The sequence below is a fragment of the Trichoplusia ni genome, chromosome 12, assembly GCF_003590095.1.
Source record: "Trichoplusia ni isolate ovarian cell line Hi5 chromosome 12, tn1, whole genome shotgun sequence".
In the NCBI taxonomy this organism is placed as follows: Eukaryota; Metazoa; Arthropoda; class Insecta; order Lepidoptera; family Noctuidae; genus Trichoplusia; species Trichoplusia ni.
This window is the reverse complement of record NC_039489.1, coordinates 3,559,646-3,575,371: the sequence shown is the minus strand read 5'-3', so window position 1 is coordinate 3,575,371 and position 15,726 is coordinate 3,559,646. Positions and strand designations below refer to the sequence as shown.

The 15,726-nt window shown below is 43.2% G+C and overlaps 2 protein-coding genes across 2 annotated transcripts; one reads left to right on the top strand and one right to left on the bottom strand.

The window, feature by feature from the left end:
- Nucleotides 1–595: 595 nt before the first annotated feature.
- Nucleotides 596–9,259, bottom strand: LOC113499568. Its single transcript, XM_026880083.1, has 8 exons — nt 8,831–9,259; nt 3,540–3,747; nt 3,289–3,400; nt 3,078–3,140; nt 2,879–2,984; nt 2,447–2,512; nt 2,202–2,255; nt 596–2,121 (listed from the first exon to the last, which is right to left on the bottom strand). Exons 2-8 carry the CDS (start codon nt 3,734–3,736, stop codon nt 1,538–1,540), a joined length of 1,182 nt encoding a protein of 393 aa, XP_026735884.1. The 5' UTR covers nt 3,737–3,747; nt 8,831–9,259; the 3' UTR covers nt 596–1,537.
- A 2,790-nt stretch (nt 9,260–12,049) lies between these two features.
- Nucleotides 12,050–14,172, top strand: LOC113499567 (the record flags this gene model as incomplete). The annotated part of the gene is made up of 3 exons (XM_026880082.1): nt 12,050–12,415; nt 13,076–13,765; nt 14,039–14,172. Coding segments are annotated over exons 1-3 (882 nt in total), but the record flags the coding sequence as incomplete, so codon positions are not given.
- Between the last annotated feature and the right edge of the window lie 1,554 nt (nt 14,173–15,726).

The window sequence follows — 15,726 nt, the reverse complement described above, 5'->3', positions numbered from 1 at the left end:
TTTGTTCCGCAAATAACTAATTAGTTGCCATTCAGTCGTTGGCAGTGCATCATTTAAGGCCGTTTTTTCAATCGCCAGATAACTTTTATTCAACGAATATATGTATTTGACGTTTTGACAGATGTTGAATATAGATAATATGTCAAACGGCCATATTTATTAGTCAGATAAAAGTTATCTGACAATTGAAAAATCGGACCTTAGAGTAAAAATCAAAATACAATTAATTCTACCTAATATTTTATTATTTTGTAGTTTTATATTTTTCAGGGAATACTACGTCACATCTTAATTATGGAAAAAAATAACAAACGATTAATTAAACAAAGATTTATTAAAAGTTATTGATTGAGAGACTACTACACACCGGCTACGTATCTACGTGACGCCTACGTTACTACGTAGTACCCACTAGTCTACGTGTTAATCTGGTGAGCCTCGGACACTACAAAATTACAAAATATCTTACAAGTATACAATAAACATAGACCACGAACGAGGTAGACGGAGAACACGACAGTTGTTTACAAGAAATACTGACTATACTGAGAAAACGATTCATTTTTCTTGTTGGATTTTGTAGCGATACGTATGTGTATAGGTAATTGGCAAAAAAACTGTTTAGTCCTTCAATCAAGTTTCCAAAAAATATTGAATAAGTACTTTTCGTTTTGTCATTATTAGACAGTTAAGAAAATATGGTGATAAAATGTATAATAGTAGGTAGGTCATAGTTGACAGTAGGAAGGTATACGTCACTTACTACTTGTAAGTGACGTCAAACGAGATTTTAAATCAATGTTTTTAACTTAATTATTACTTAATTTAATAACAAATTTAATTAATTACTTTTTAATTAATTACGTTCATGAGATAATAGAAAAATTCTTTCCTATCCAATATTTTTTGGAAATCTGTCTAACAGGTATATATTTTTTACTCAAATACCCAATTATGTTATCTTGTCATTCTGGTAACGTGAAGCCCCGTCTACCTTGTTCGTCAGGTCTGTGTATCTACACTGAAGTTCAGGTATCTTTGGTAAGTCATTACAGTATTATACAAGAACCTATACCTACACAGAGGTTACATACACCTACCTACCTAGTACCTACTTGTTGATGGATGCATTTATACAATGCCTTCTATTCTAAGTCGTATTTGAGAAAAATATTATTTCAAATGCTATATCAATAAAGATAACTTACTAACAATTGGTTAACAAGTAACTTATGTGTGCTATCGAATACGGATTTTGATTAACATCGATATACAGCTAAACAATTTAAAAGAGTCGATAGTCGATACATTAAACTTAGACCCTACTATTGAGATCCTATACAAAATTACAAGCGACTGTACTATATCAAAAAATATCTCTATTATTACTCCTTTGAGCAATTCTGATAATTTCAACTAAGATTTAATTTCTTCTGTCAATGTTTCTATCCTAGTTTCTAATGAGTATTCATTATACTACATAGTATCATACAAAAATAATGACAGTCTGTGTTGTCCCCGTGCCTGCTCCTGCTGTTTACACAAGCAACGTTCTGGGCGCGGCGCCTGTGGAAACCTCTTCATTGACGTACACGACGTAGTCCTTGCCGGCCTCGCCCGAGTGATCGACATCTCTCTCATGATTGCTCTCATCATCAGTATTGTTATCAGAAGACACCCGTTCAATGATTCTTCCATTATCGAATACTAGTTCGGTCCTCGTCGCTGAATCGCCTCCTGTATCGAGAGAATCTGTCACCAGTATGACAGATCGGTGTCCACTCTCGATGAAATCGTTTTGCGCGTTATCGATATCGATGCTGGTCCGCGGCTGGCTGGCGCGCTGGTGTCGCGCGCGCGGGCGCGGGTGGTGGATCCTGACGGCGGGCTCCCCGGGCGGCGCGCGCGAGTAGCTCACCACGCACGCCGAGTACGGCGGCGGCGGCTCCTCGTGCTTGTAGGACTCCTCGCCCGCGCCCCCCGCGCCCCCGCCTGCGCCCCCGCCCGCGCCCTCGCCCGCGCACGCCGAGTACGGCGGCGGGAGGTCCAAGTTCGACTCTGCGAATATAGTCGCGGCTGTCAGGTGAGACAGCGACCCCAGTGATACCACTTGATTTTGTACTGGAAAAAAAGAACAATAATTATAAGTTTCGTGGAAAAAATAAGGGTAAAAAATATTCTAAAAGTTTAATGACACTTACAACTAGTCGCTGTTACATTCGGCGTGGACCACTCATCAGACTCTTGTCTTCTCACTGAAATAATGAAATGTACCGTTTAAGATATTATATTAAATACAACGTCGAACGTTGACTTTTTGATATTTTTTTCACTTCTGGCAAATATATTTGGGACGTATTTTCCTATAAAACCTCATTATAATCTAGTTTACACGATGCTTAAATGTAGTCTATACAGTAGATATGAATGAGTAGTGCGCACACACCTCCGTTGGCGGTGTATATGTACTGTCCCTGCATGGTCTCCTGCTGGTGGATGCCGGCGCCCACGTCTGCAAACAGAACGCTGCGAGTCAGGCCTACTGAATGTAGTAGTCTACCTACTGATGATAGGTGTCATTTTATGAAATATGAACCATATGTTTGAATGCTTTAAGTCTGTTGTAAAATGTATTATTAACTGTTTAGGAACGTTAAGATTCTAAGGGCCTGTTTCACCACCGCCACATAAGTTCCCGGTAAATTACGTGACAGATTTTTTCATACAAAGTATGTCAATTTTTTCAAACTATCTGCCAGATAGCGGATTATCAGTGACTGTGAAACGGGCGCTAAGTATATTGTTCTCGTGATTAAACGTTAATCTTACTTTCTGTAATAACCTAACATACAGAAACAAGGAGGAAATTGATACTAACTGGTGTGCAAATAGATGGCCTTGAAGAGCTTCTTGTGCAGACAGTTCTCAGCCGCGCGCACTAGCATGACGAGCAGCGCCAGCAGCAGCGCGCCCGCCGCCCAGCCGCGCGCCGCCTGCCCCCAGCCCGCGCCCCCCGCGCCCTCCGCCGCGCCCCCCGCGCCCTCGCCCGCGCCCGCCGCGCCCCCGGCGCCCGCCACCTGCCCCACCGCGCCCCCGCTCGCCGGCAGCACTATCGACACCGGCTCATATGGACGGTAGCTCTAGTGAATATGACAACATTATTAACTACACTTGAAAAAAGAGAACGCTTTGACGTTAGGTACTGAAGTGAAATGAACTGTTCACAAAGAGTTTAAGGCTTTGTTAAGACCTTTTTGTAGTCTTGATAAGCCTGCTATAGTCAGTTACCTTGAGGTCACCCCGCCAGGCGTCGCCGTCGTGGTAGTGGTCGATGCGCCACGTGACGGGCGCACTGCTCGCCGCCCACGGTCGGTTTAGCAGCTTCCCCAGCGAATCCAGTCTGCAAACAGAACATATATACTCACATAACGTTTCTCTAACACCGTACCTCCCCACTGGCATGCCTAAGCATTACGCCATTCTACAATGTTCTACAAGTCGGAAGTTCAGCTACAACCAGGTTATGTCGTAGGACTCACAGTCGGCTCTGGTAAGTGTACAAGACGTGTGACCTGATGAAGTGCCTGCTGTCCTTGCGCAGGCCGTAGAAGGGGAAGTTGTCGTCGTGCGCGCGCGGCAGCAGGCGCACGTGGCTGCGGTAGTCGGGCGGGGACGCGCGCGCGCGGCTGCGCCGCTCCCACGTCACCCACGCCCACGGCGGCACTGTCGGCTGCATGCCCACACTTGCTGTGACAACAAACGTTTTCGTTACAGCTCTGTCACAACAACAGATACAAATTAAAACTTCTCTCTTGCCGGTCTGCTCTAGTCCTGAGCAAAAGCATCCTATGTCCATCAATGCTTTTAGATTTACCATCTATATTTAAGCAGTTACATCTATAGCACTGGTAGAGATTTATTTATTTATTTTGTTTTGGAAGACCAACAGCATTTACAAAAGAACATAAAAAGCAAGTTTGGCGGAATACAGCCAATTATAGGTCTTCGCTATTAAACTATTGTATAACATTATTAGATTAATGTGGACAGCAAAATAAACAATTCATATTACAAAGAAACGCAAGAGAAAGTACAATACTACCAGGTTAAATTAATCTTGATATTTAAGAAAAAAATCTCAGCTTAGCAACCGTCTCATTGATGTCAAATTCGCGTTGAAAATATCAAAGTCATGCGATTTATAAACCAAGTTTAAAGTCTTGCTTCATCGCCAGAGAAAAGTATTCTGCCGGTAATTTGATGGCACAAGTGGTAAGTTCAGAGGTGTATGATGCCGCATAGCCTTTACGGGGGTATTAAATCCAAGTTTTGCAAGAAGCTCGGGGCTATCAATTGCATTAGAAATCCAGCACATTGTTAACAACATAAATAAGGACAAATGTGCTGAGTAGTCAAGTATTTTCCCAATTCCTAAATAACATAAAACGATATCCTGAATTAGAGCTCGTTAAACGATGACACGATGGTTCGCACATGAAGTGGTGTCAATTTCAATAATTATAATTTGCTCTTCTCCAAGGAGCGTTTGATTCAGCGAGCAGAAGCAATACAAAACATCGTAAATGGTAGTAAAGTAAAATTGGCCTGCCCGTTCCTAGTTCAAGGTGGTACGAATGTGCCAAACTACTGGCAAAAAAAATGTGATAAACAAAGCAGTTGCTGTTTGCTGTTACAAGACCGTAAGCAAAGCTCTTCTGTTGCTAACGTAGTTAGCTTTTTAGAAATACTTGCTGTAGCTTTAGGATTGTAAAGTGTCGCTTAAAAGTCCTCTTGCAATCAACGCCTGCGATCTGGCCGAAAAAAAACAAACAGACGTTGTGCACGAGGTTCGGTCTATATTAAGTACATTTTGTCGTTGAGTGCTGCAACTGTAGTGCAGCCTTGCGACTCAAGCTTAAGATATATAGGGCAGATGTAATCTCATTACCGCTTGCCCTTCGTACACGCTGGCCACCGCCAGCTGCGTGTTTGCCTACATTCAAACAAGTAACTATCCCAAAGAAAACCGATACCCATTGTTCTGCTAGTGAACAAGAAACACTTCACCAGAAATTTCAATTTATTTATTTCAAATAAGTTATGAGTTTCCGAACATAAATATGTTCGGTCGCGAAATTATGAATCCTAAATTAGGTAATTATATACCTTGTTGCCCTATTATTTCTATCTATTGTTTCATGAACACCATGCCAGAGCGGTCGCGGCGCGCGCTCATTGCTGCCCTCATGTTCCGCGTGAGTGGTGTAACACATCGCATCACTTGGTCCACTTCACCATTACGCGGTGTTACGTCGGCGACAGGGCACGCTCGGTGACTTAATGTGTCAGACTGCCGATACTAATATATCGGCATACTTAAATACTTTACTACTGTAACGTATCCCTCTGATTGGCATTAATGCGAAGATGGTTTTCAAGTTATTACAGCAGCCTTCTTGATACTACGTAGTTTGCTCTGATCGTCTGTGTTTGTAAACAGTCTTCTCGTATCTTCTATACACATGCGTGCATGAATACCAATCCAAATAATATTTTCTGGAGGTCTAGAAGAACTTTACGACTAAGTTGGTTGTAATAAAGAATCCCAAAAGTTCACATAGGATAACGTATTATGGCGCCATTATACTAAAGTCCACGTGTTTACTTTATATAACGATATTTATGGACAAAAAATGTTAATTCGAAATGCTAGATTCGGGTTGTTCGGGCTCAGAACCTCCAGGTTACAGCGTCTCTTCTCCCCAACTTTTCAAATCACATACTTTTAAATCTTCTTTACTTACCCCGACGCGTTACCATCTTCCTATGGTAGGTACAATTTACGCTCCAGATTATTTCGATCCCGCTGTTCAGAACGTTTCTTCTGACACTACAATTTCGGCTCGTACACGATTCCAAATAAAGCACAACTGAACAAATGCACAATAGTTAACTAGACGCGTGACGGCTTGTATCGGAACAACAGGATAACGAGGTGGCTTCCTCCACACATACGCCGATTTCTAATCGCACTCGTACAACACTACTTAATGATTGATTGTAAAAGAGCAAAAGATTTGGTGTACACATGAAGTGCAGCAAACCACGTCTGTCACCTTAATGGGTGATTATGAAAACTGATATTGTTGGCTGTGGCTAACACAACATTAAGTAACGAACCGTCATTAGCTGCCCGACGACTCAGCCGTTAATGAACGCGATACTATAGTTACGAAATGTTTATTCATTTCATTAAATTTTCAACGGAAGGCGTTCTAAGAAATGACGCCTCTTACCAGCAATTAATATTAAGAGATCTAATTGTAATGTAATTATGCAAATATTAGGAGAATCTGATGAATGCAGAAACTCAAGTGTGTATTATAATGAACAGTAATTAGTTAAATAACTTTACCGAGAAGTGTAACTCGCTTGAGTCGCTCCACAAGCAACAGGAATTCTTCCTTCCAAATTGTTCGCGTATGTTTAACTTTACATTTTGTAACTAAGTAATAGGTTTGTTATTAAGTATTTCGGATTACATGAACAAATACGAAAATAAAAGAAATTCTGATAAGTAAACATCATACAAGTTAAGCAAATTGTAATACAATCAGTAGAATTTTAGAAACATTTGCGAAATTTTCTTACTAAGTATTTTTTTTTTACATTTTGGCTTAAAAAAAACGTAACTGGCAGGTAGGTGTAGGAGGTAGTAGGTAGGAGGAGGTAGAAATAAGTACATTAGGGTGCACCAGGAGAACAGGCAATAGCAGTAGTACACGAGGGCGGTATCAGGACATCGTATATTGAGACTCGACTTGACTTGACTTGTTTTGCTATTAGTGGTTCGCGAGGCACAGCTAGTATCTCATGAAAGGTACACAGTTTCAGCTCGACGTTGTTGGAATCTTTGAACCGCGGCCGCTAATTCCAGTACCCGGAAGCATACGATACTAATCGGGCTCCTTTATTAGTCCATATGCAAGTGAGATGGACTGAGTCGGTACAATCTATTAGCCTAATGTGAACTGCTGACATGGAGCTTCTAAAGCTTCTCTACTTTTATAGTTTTTCATTATCATGCTCACTACAGTTATTTTTTTAGATTGTAAGTGTAATGATTAGGTGTGAGCATGCGACGGCGACAAGCGTCCGCCAGGGCAGGTGTGTCCATGGAAACCGCAACGCAAATACTAGATGGAGGGAGGGTGACGCGACCGAGGCTAACTAGGCGGCGCTTTATGCAAGCTCAGCGCCGCGCTTCATCAATGTGTTCATAATTAAAAGCTCGTTATGTGCTCTATGCGGAATAGTTTGTTAACTAAAAAGGAGGTTATCAGGATTTCTAATCGGTCTCCTGTTTGGGAATGTGGAAAGATTTTACCGGCTTAGTCGTGATCGACTATATCGTCAAAAATACATAATAAATATTCGGCACTTCGCATCGTGAGAGATTCCGTTTACTACTTGACCATGTTAAAACCTATTGAGAATCCAACTTACAGATGTTACCGGAGACCCTTCTAACTCAGTCTTAAACTATAAGACTCTAGATTGCTACTGAAATCTGCATGAATTTGACCATTAAAGGATTGAAAATTCATCACAGTACCTAACTATTTTTGTTCACCAATCAAAGCGATGTTGAAATTCCTTCTTCCATTTAAAAGTTGTGGGGGTTGAAAATTTAACCATCGTGGGTTTTTTGTTTTTCTCATAACTTGTGGTATATGAGACCCGCAACAATTCTCAGCTCTATGTGAATTTATGAAAATCGGAATGCCTATTTTGACTGGACTAAAATAATACCTGTCGTATGAAATGTATGTATATTGATTGACATATTGCAATATCTGAGACAAGTATTGCAGTAGTAAGTGGACCGGCTAGTCGGCGAGCGAACTGGTCGTATTGTTGTGGTACCGTTTACAAAGCAGTAGCCCCCGCGTGGGCGCCGCGCGCCGGCCGCATGGCAACAAGCGCAGCGGCGCAGCGCGGGCTCGCGGCTCGCGGGTTGCATAACTGCGTGATTCATTACTAAACGAGCCAGATTACCGTACGCGTGTTACTCTCTCATGTTGTCTTACAATATACGTAAACAACAACAGATAGCTGAATTTGTTAACGACTCGAAACTAGTTCAATTGTCAAGTTTTGTTTCATTGAGGATAACTCAAAATCAAGAAGAAAAGATCATCAAAAAGAAGTTTTTAACAATAAGATGAACAAGTTATTTAATTCACGTATGGTTAGCTTTCGTCTCGATCGATATACAATGAGGCTAGATTTCAGGACTTGGGAGTAATCACCTTGTTAAAAAGTATCCTGCCTTTAGCTTGTAGAGGTCAGGTTTACAGTTCCCACTCATATTGCCCAGTGTGGCTACCATGAGCAAGCAACATCTTTTCACCCTCATTCCGTATGTGTGTTTAATTACCATAAGAGTTACTGCATGTGCCTACCTCTTTGTAGTATGTAAACACCATTAAAACTTACTTTCCTCAAAGCATTTGCAAGGAGGTTTATTTTTCTTTTTCGTGTGTGCGTATAGGTGCTTGTATGAATACCCCAAGAGTGTATTTGTTGACCATATGTTATTTTATTATCCTATACATAGCTAAGCTGTTTCTGCAGAAGCCATGGTTTCGTCACTCGGCTTGCTTTTCTTAAGGTAATCGTTCCTGGAATCGGCGGAGTATCGTTCTGTCGCATCTTGCACTAAGGAACCAATGTTGTGATTCCAGCGACATCCGCACTCGGTGCTGTCATGTCAAGGTCACCCAATCAATTCTCATAAATAAGCCACAACAGTCACAACGCCACTCACCAATGGTAGTTGTCCACAGAGGAGTATAGCACGGCAGCACACACGACACCTATACAGAGTGTTTACATCACATATCTGAACAGCGCACTGCAATCACAGAAGCATATCGCGTGGAACATCGAGCTAGATGTTATGTGTGAGAGCTGACGATGTGAGCGCGGCGCGCGGCGCGCCCGAGACTGGCGGCGGATAAATAAACAGCGGCGGAGGGTGTGTCGGGCGCATGCGCGGAGCGACCGCGACACTAGCGCCGCCGCCGCCGCGTGGCCTGCGCCAGAACCACGGGAGAAAGTGGACCGCAGTCCGCATCACACATTGATGAGATGCTCTCCCTGCAGCTGCGACCTGAGGGCGGCCCGCACGACACTAGGCACCACACAATGGGTCAAGGGCATAGCAATAACTGTAAGATCCGTTCAATCCAACACATGTACGAAGACAGTATTGTCTCATTATTTCTACATTGTGGTCCTTGATATCCCAAAAAAGATTGTGTCCATGACATACTTACCTATTTGCCTCCTTTTCATAGGAATATAGGAAACCTGTAGTAAATATTTACCAATGCAAGAAATTACAGACTTTATTATTAGTGCGACGAAACAACACCCTACAATACCACGATACAAGATTACATCTAAATCATCGGGATATTCAAAATATAACTATTTAAACTTCTCTACATTTCATACCCCATTTGTGCAAATGGGTGAAATGCGCAAAATTACCAAAGCAGAGTAAATAGGTAGGTACATCACGAAGCAGATATAAATCGCACTATTCACACTAATGAGGGCAAATAGCTGTCAGATTATATTATTAATAATGTGAACGACGCTATGCTGACGATGAGCTACACGCTAGCATCCAGAGGACTGACGATTAATACTGTGGAACTCTTAACTACCATGTGGACAGCTTGCATTGGAGTAGCATGGATTATTTTAATAATTCGGTTTCGTATTGTAAACACAGTTAAAATCATAAGTTCATAACCAATTAGCCCTTTCTCAGCTCTCCCCTCACGTTTCCCTTTCCAAGTCTTATCGACAGGCAGCCACGCGATGTGGGATATTCCGCTCATCGATAGCGGGCTAGCTGATGTCATCCTCACAGCCGAGCATCGCATATGCCCCGTGCATGTATAGATAGGCCTGCTACATGCTCAGACAAGCTGCGATCTTACAAGTGTACTAATAAATCCTTAATAGGCTACAATCTAATAGGATACAATACAATGGGATAGTCAAACCGTGTAACCGCAGTCAAACCGTGTAAACTGTTTTGCGGGGCATGTAATTTAGTTATGTAATGTAATAATATGAGAGAAATAAAGAATTTGAATTGAATTGACTCAGGTTTACTCCCGTGTTAATACAGCTACGAAATGTTCATGTTCGTAGCACTCGTAACTTTTCCCCACGATTGGCTACGCCTGTAGTGCTACGGTAATGCTACGACTCTTCACTCGTCCCTTTTCGATTAATTCTTTCTTACATCAATTTTTTTCACTAAATCTTTCAGAAATGAAAAAGGAAACGGTCATATGAAGTATAATACGACTTATCTATATACCCTTTTTCATATTTAAATGAAATAATCAGAAATTAAGTATCTTTGAAACACGGAAAAAATATTTTTGCAATTTACAATAAAGAAGAGTCGTGGTCAATCTCGACTGTATTATTATGAGTGTGTAGCGTGGAGTACCGGGTCGGTACGTGATCAGATGTGCGGGAGCCGGCGACAATCGATGGCGCGCGGGATCGATGCCGCGCGACACTCCGGCGCCAGCGGCCGCCACCCGGGCCGCACCGGGAGCAACCACACACACCTTACAGTGATCTGAAAGAGAAATCGTTGATACCGGGGAAAAATAATTAACAAGTTATTAATTAACAAGTTGTTAATTATTTTTGCCCTATATCTAATTCTAATAAAAACAAAAGTATTTGTCCTACCATCTCTTTGTAACTTTGCAAATAAAATAAATTTTCCTCCATTTTTTCTGCAAAAGAAAAAAAAAATCCATACAAAGGTTTTGATTGAAAAAAGAAGGTTGCCAATACTCAACAGATTGGTCCCGGTGTGTCGCCGGCCTGGGTTTTACTCTCGTCGCAGCGAGAGTTTGGCAGCGCGCTGTCGCCGCTCGGCGCGCGGCGCTGTGGTAAACATCCCGCGCTCGCAGACTCCGCCAGTGCTCGCCTCTCACGCACACACACCACGCGGGGCACACTCAACATCTCCACTTACAAATACCGGGTCTCCATCATACGGTCAGCTTTTACTCACAAAAAGCTTCGCAAAATTTTTGGAGTTATTTTTTGGAAGGAAATTATCGTCGACAGCCAGGCTCACATCAGCTGATGTCTTGAATAATGTCACATTCTTCATAGACTTCCTTGAGAATAATTCAGGTACGTATTGTGTTCATTATTTTATACGAAAAATACCTACATACATCGTGTATTAAATTTGAAATTTTCATGACGACCAGACCAATTAATTAGTTCAAGTTAGTAAGTTGAAAAAATAAATGGCCCAATTGCACTTAAAACAGAAACATTCAGTATCTGGAGTGATTTCCAAATTAGTTGCATATGAGTTTTGCATACTCTCTGGAAGTCGGAAGGAAAGCTTCTACAATAGATAATTGACAAAGTAATAGACCAAATTAAGAGGCATCAAGCACGTCCAATGATCTTTCCGTGGTCGAAGCGATGCGGGTTCCTCCAAGAGTCAGTTGTTTACCAGGTGTTGAAGCTAGAGCGCGTGGCATGGCGGGCGCGGGCGCGGGTGCGGCGGCGGGCGGCGTGCTGGCGGCCGAGCTGTGCGCGCCGCTGCTGCTGCTGTGCTGGCTCTGCTGCTGGAACGACGACGCCAGCTCAGGTCTGACGCGCACACACACACGTACAGTACCCATACAGCATCACGTTCAAGCTGCACAGGCCCTTGAAAAATCATTGTACCTGTCTTGATAAATAGCTCTTTTAAATAACTCTCATGTCCAAACCCTGCGGAGTACAAATCTCATCGTGCTCTTAGTGCACCATGGTGATGGCCAGTGTACATCATGTGACACGGGTACGATCCTACCATGTTTCTGCTGTCGGGGAAAATAAATGAACGAAAACTGTTTCCCTCACACACATAATTTCTTATTTCATTCAAACTTGGTTTGGAATACGTTTTTATTGTTTAAGTGATGATTTTGTTACAGATAGCGCGTCCGGAAAGCACCCGCAGCGGCCTGTCCTCGCTCATGTGCACGGTCAGTACGCACATAACATAGTTTGTAATACAATTCAAAAGTATTTGGAATGTGAACTTGAAGCCGTTCTGGTGTTTTTGTGGGAGATGAGAGGGCGCTTTACCCAGGCTAGAGCGGCGTCTTACACATATACAATTTTCCCAAGTTACAGACATGTTTTTATATTAACTGGCACCCGACGTGGGACCAATACCATGACAGCTGGCTGTAGCCCAGACATGTTGCAGAGTCGGGGTCGCGGCGCCGCTCCAGCGACATGTTCGGGCGCCGCATCGGCAGTAGCGCCGTGTCCCTGCACCTGCCCAGCACCTCCGGTAACATGCGTCTCCCATAACTTAACATAACAAACTAAACAACTGAACCTACAGTCTGCTGTACCAGCTACATTATATGTTTATTCTAAGAGCAAAGCTATTGGCTAAACTACTACTGTACTTGACAAGTTTATCGATCACAGGTTAAGCTACGCTTGATACGGTCGGTCCGTGTGAATGGGTCATCTGTCATAACCATTTCCTCTGTGTGATCGAAGGCACGTTAAATGGTGGGTAGGGTCCTTATCCTTGTCCTTGTCCTTGTAAAACACTGGTAAACTGCTGCAATATTACTATATCATCTTATCTGAACTCCTAACATTTAATTTATTTAAGCAGCCGGCCCGTCTTCGCCCCCTGTCTGAACACTTAGGGGTAATAAATTTTGCCTTTTGCCATATCTTGGCAATCAGTAAAGCTACTGACCGGGTAGAGTGTAGAGGATTGAAGCATTACATTGACTGACCTACTTGATACGTCATTTTGAAACTCAGCCAAAAGTTTACGAGAATTATTACCATATCGTCAGGATGAGAACTGACTTTGTTATTGATTCATTTAGTACGATGACCTCTAATGTTCTGCAATAAATTATTTTAAGTTAACTTTTTTCACAATTCTTCATAATTTCATATAGTAACTATCTGGTCCCATTGTTAGGATACAAGAAACCCCTGTCGGCTCACCGCAGCCACGAGGAGATAGTGCGTCGGAAGTCCAATCACGACAGCAGCGAACTGGACGCGCGCTACCACTCCGCGCCGTCCGTCATCGACGAGGTGATCCACCGGCGTGACTGGGAGCGCTCCAGCAAGGACCTGTACATCCCGCTCAAGCCGCAGCGTGAGCGCCACTCGCTCTCCAGCGAGAGCCCCGAGGCGCCGCACGCCACGCCCGAGTCTTCCTCCCTCGACGACAAGAGCGACGAGCACTGCGCCAGCGCCAGCACTGCGCCCTGCAAGAAACACCACTCCAACATCAAGTCTTCGCGCGGGAAAAAGGAGAACGAGACCACCGACATCAAGGACGACGACGCCACCGAAGCCTCCAACTTCTATATCGGCGAGGGTCACGACGAGGAGGAGATAGAACACGACCTCCACGCGAAATCATCAGTCGTGTACAAGGCCAAGGACGACAAGCAGAGCATCAACGAATCCATCCGCAGCCGCGAGGTACCGCGCGTGTTGCTGGACGAGCCGCACCCGCGCGCGCTCGGCTTCTGCATGGATGACGTCATCGAGCAGCTGGACCGCCTCGAGCAGCTCGACCGCTCCGGCGCCACGCACCATACCATGGAGTCCCGCGCCAGCCTCGCCGCCCGACCCGTGTTCCCGCCACCCTCTGTGGGTACGTACTTCTCTTATGGTTGAATTAATTCCTTTATGTGTGCTATATCTCTCTATACTTGCAAATTCCCTAAATACCTATTAATGATCAAAAAATCGCAACGAATGATGCATTCACTACAGATAACAATGAAATTATAACGCTTTGTGACTTTAAAAATCGTGAAGCCTATATTCCGCATTATTTTCAACAGAAAGCTTCTCATAAGAGCCATGTTGAAGCATGCTTCCTGCTACCGTGTGTGTATATGTTGGCATGTGTGTGTGGGTTTAGAGCCCGTGGGCTACGACGGCGGTGCATGCTATCTCGCCGAGGAGGGCACGCTGTCCGAGCTGCGCTCGCACGCGGGCCCCGCGGGCCCCGGGGGCCGGGGGCGCGCGCTGCCCGGGTCTGCGCTGGCGGGGCCCGGCCGCCCGCGCTTCGCCAGCGACGGCGACATACTAGCGCCCACGCTCAGGCCCGAGTCGGGTGCCTTCTCAGGTGAGCTGTGGCAAAGTGCATGACGCGAAAGAGAACGCTTATCATTTAAATCTCGTCAAACTATTTTCCAGCATACTATCTGAAGTACAGTTTAATGTTTTCCATCCGATTGTATTATCTTCACGTTGCAGAGAGCGACCTGGACTTGGAGCTGGAGGAGGCGGAGGAGCGGCCGCCTCCTTACGAAGATGTGCAGCACTACGCCGCGCACGACCGCAAGGAGACCGCCATATAGACGCCAGGGACGCGTCACACGCCCGGGCTTCATGTCTAGTGCTGCCATAGAGTGAAGACATGACACCAATGGATAGTTGTTGTCCAATCGGCACCACCGAACTACTGGCAAAGATACAAGCAGGCGTGTAATAGAAATGAAAAACAATTGATTAACGGGGTCTCTGAACGGTTTCACTTTATGAGCCTGCGATCGCAGACGTGATGATCTATATAAATGTATAAAATTGACAAATATTTCCAAACTTAAAGAAAGTGACGCGAAAATTAGTCGTCACTTAAACTATAATAAACACATGTTTATGATACTTGTCTGTTTAAGCTTTGCGTCTATAAAATGTTAAGCTTGCGGTTGAGAGCCAGTGACTCAGACCGTGTGCCGCGATGTTATATTTACAGTTAAGATCAATTACCTAAATAGTTAATAATGTATGAGATTATGTATTCGTAAGACAAGGAATTTCATAAAAATGTTGTTTCCAATATATTTTAATAGCTATGTATGAAAGGCGCTATTGACTTGATTCGGTAAAAATAAATATAACAGAATTCTATTTGTATATAATAATATGTGACGTGAAGTGAGAGTAATTATAAGTAGGTACCTAAAAGTACCTTTTATGTGGGTGCAAGCAGTCCCGGTAACTGCCTAACTAAATGACTGCAGTGGTCAAATTAATACAACAATTATCTACGAAAGTATTTTATTTCTTTTATATGGACATGTGTTTTAACGGGTGCATGTGTTGGTGGGCCAAAGAATAAAGTGTAGAACAAATACTTACCTCTATTAGTTACTGTCAATTAGCTGTCATCCGCTACCCGCTGCCACGCGGCTCGCGGCCCGCGGGTCTCGCCGACAGCTTTACGTGTACATACTGTGTAGGTACTCTGTTATTGTTACTTAAACAATTATTATCTCTAGACAATCGTTTCGTGTTAATAAACTCATATGTTACCGATTTCTGTGGAGTTTGTTTTCATCCTTTCCTTCCCTGGTACCTATCATTTTTAACATAAATTATTTTTTTGTTGTCACAAATGTCCATAGTAAAGAGAGATTTTGTGATCTGCGAGTGGAGATTATACTTAATACCTACACAATATATTTTCTTAGTTATTATATTAGTATTATTGTTTTTGTTACAATTCCCCAACCTTATTTTATTGATCAAAAGTACTATTGGTGCAAATGTAGGAACATTGTTGGTAAAAGAACAGAAACAATATTAGTTTTAAGTTTTGAT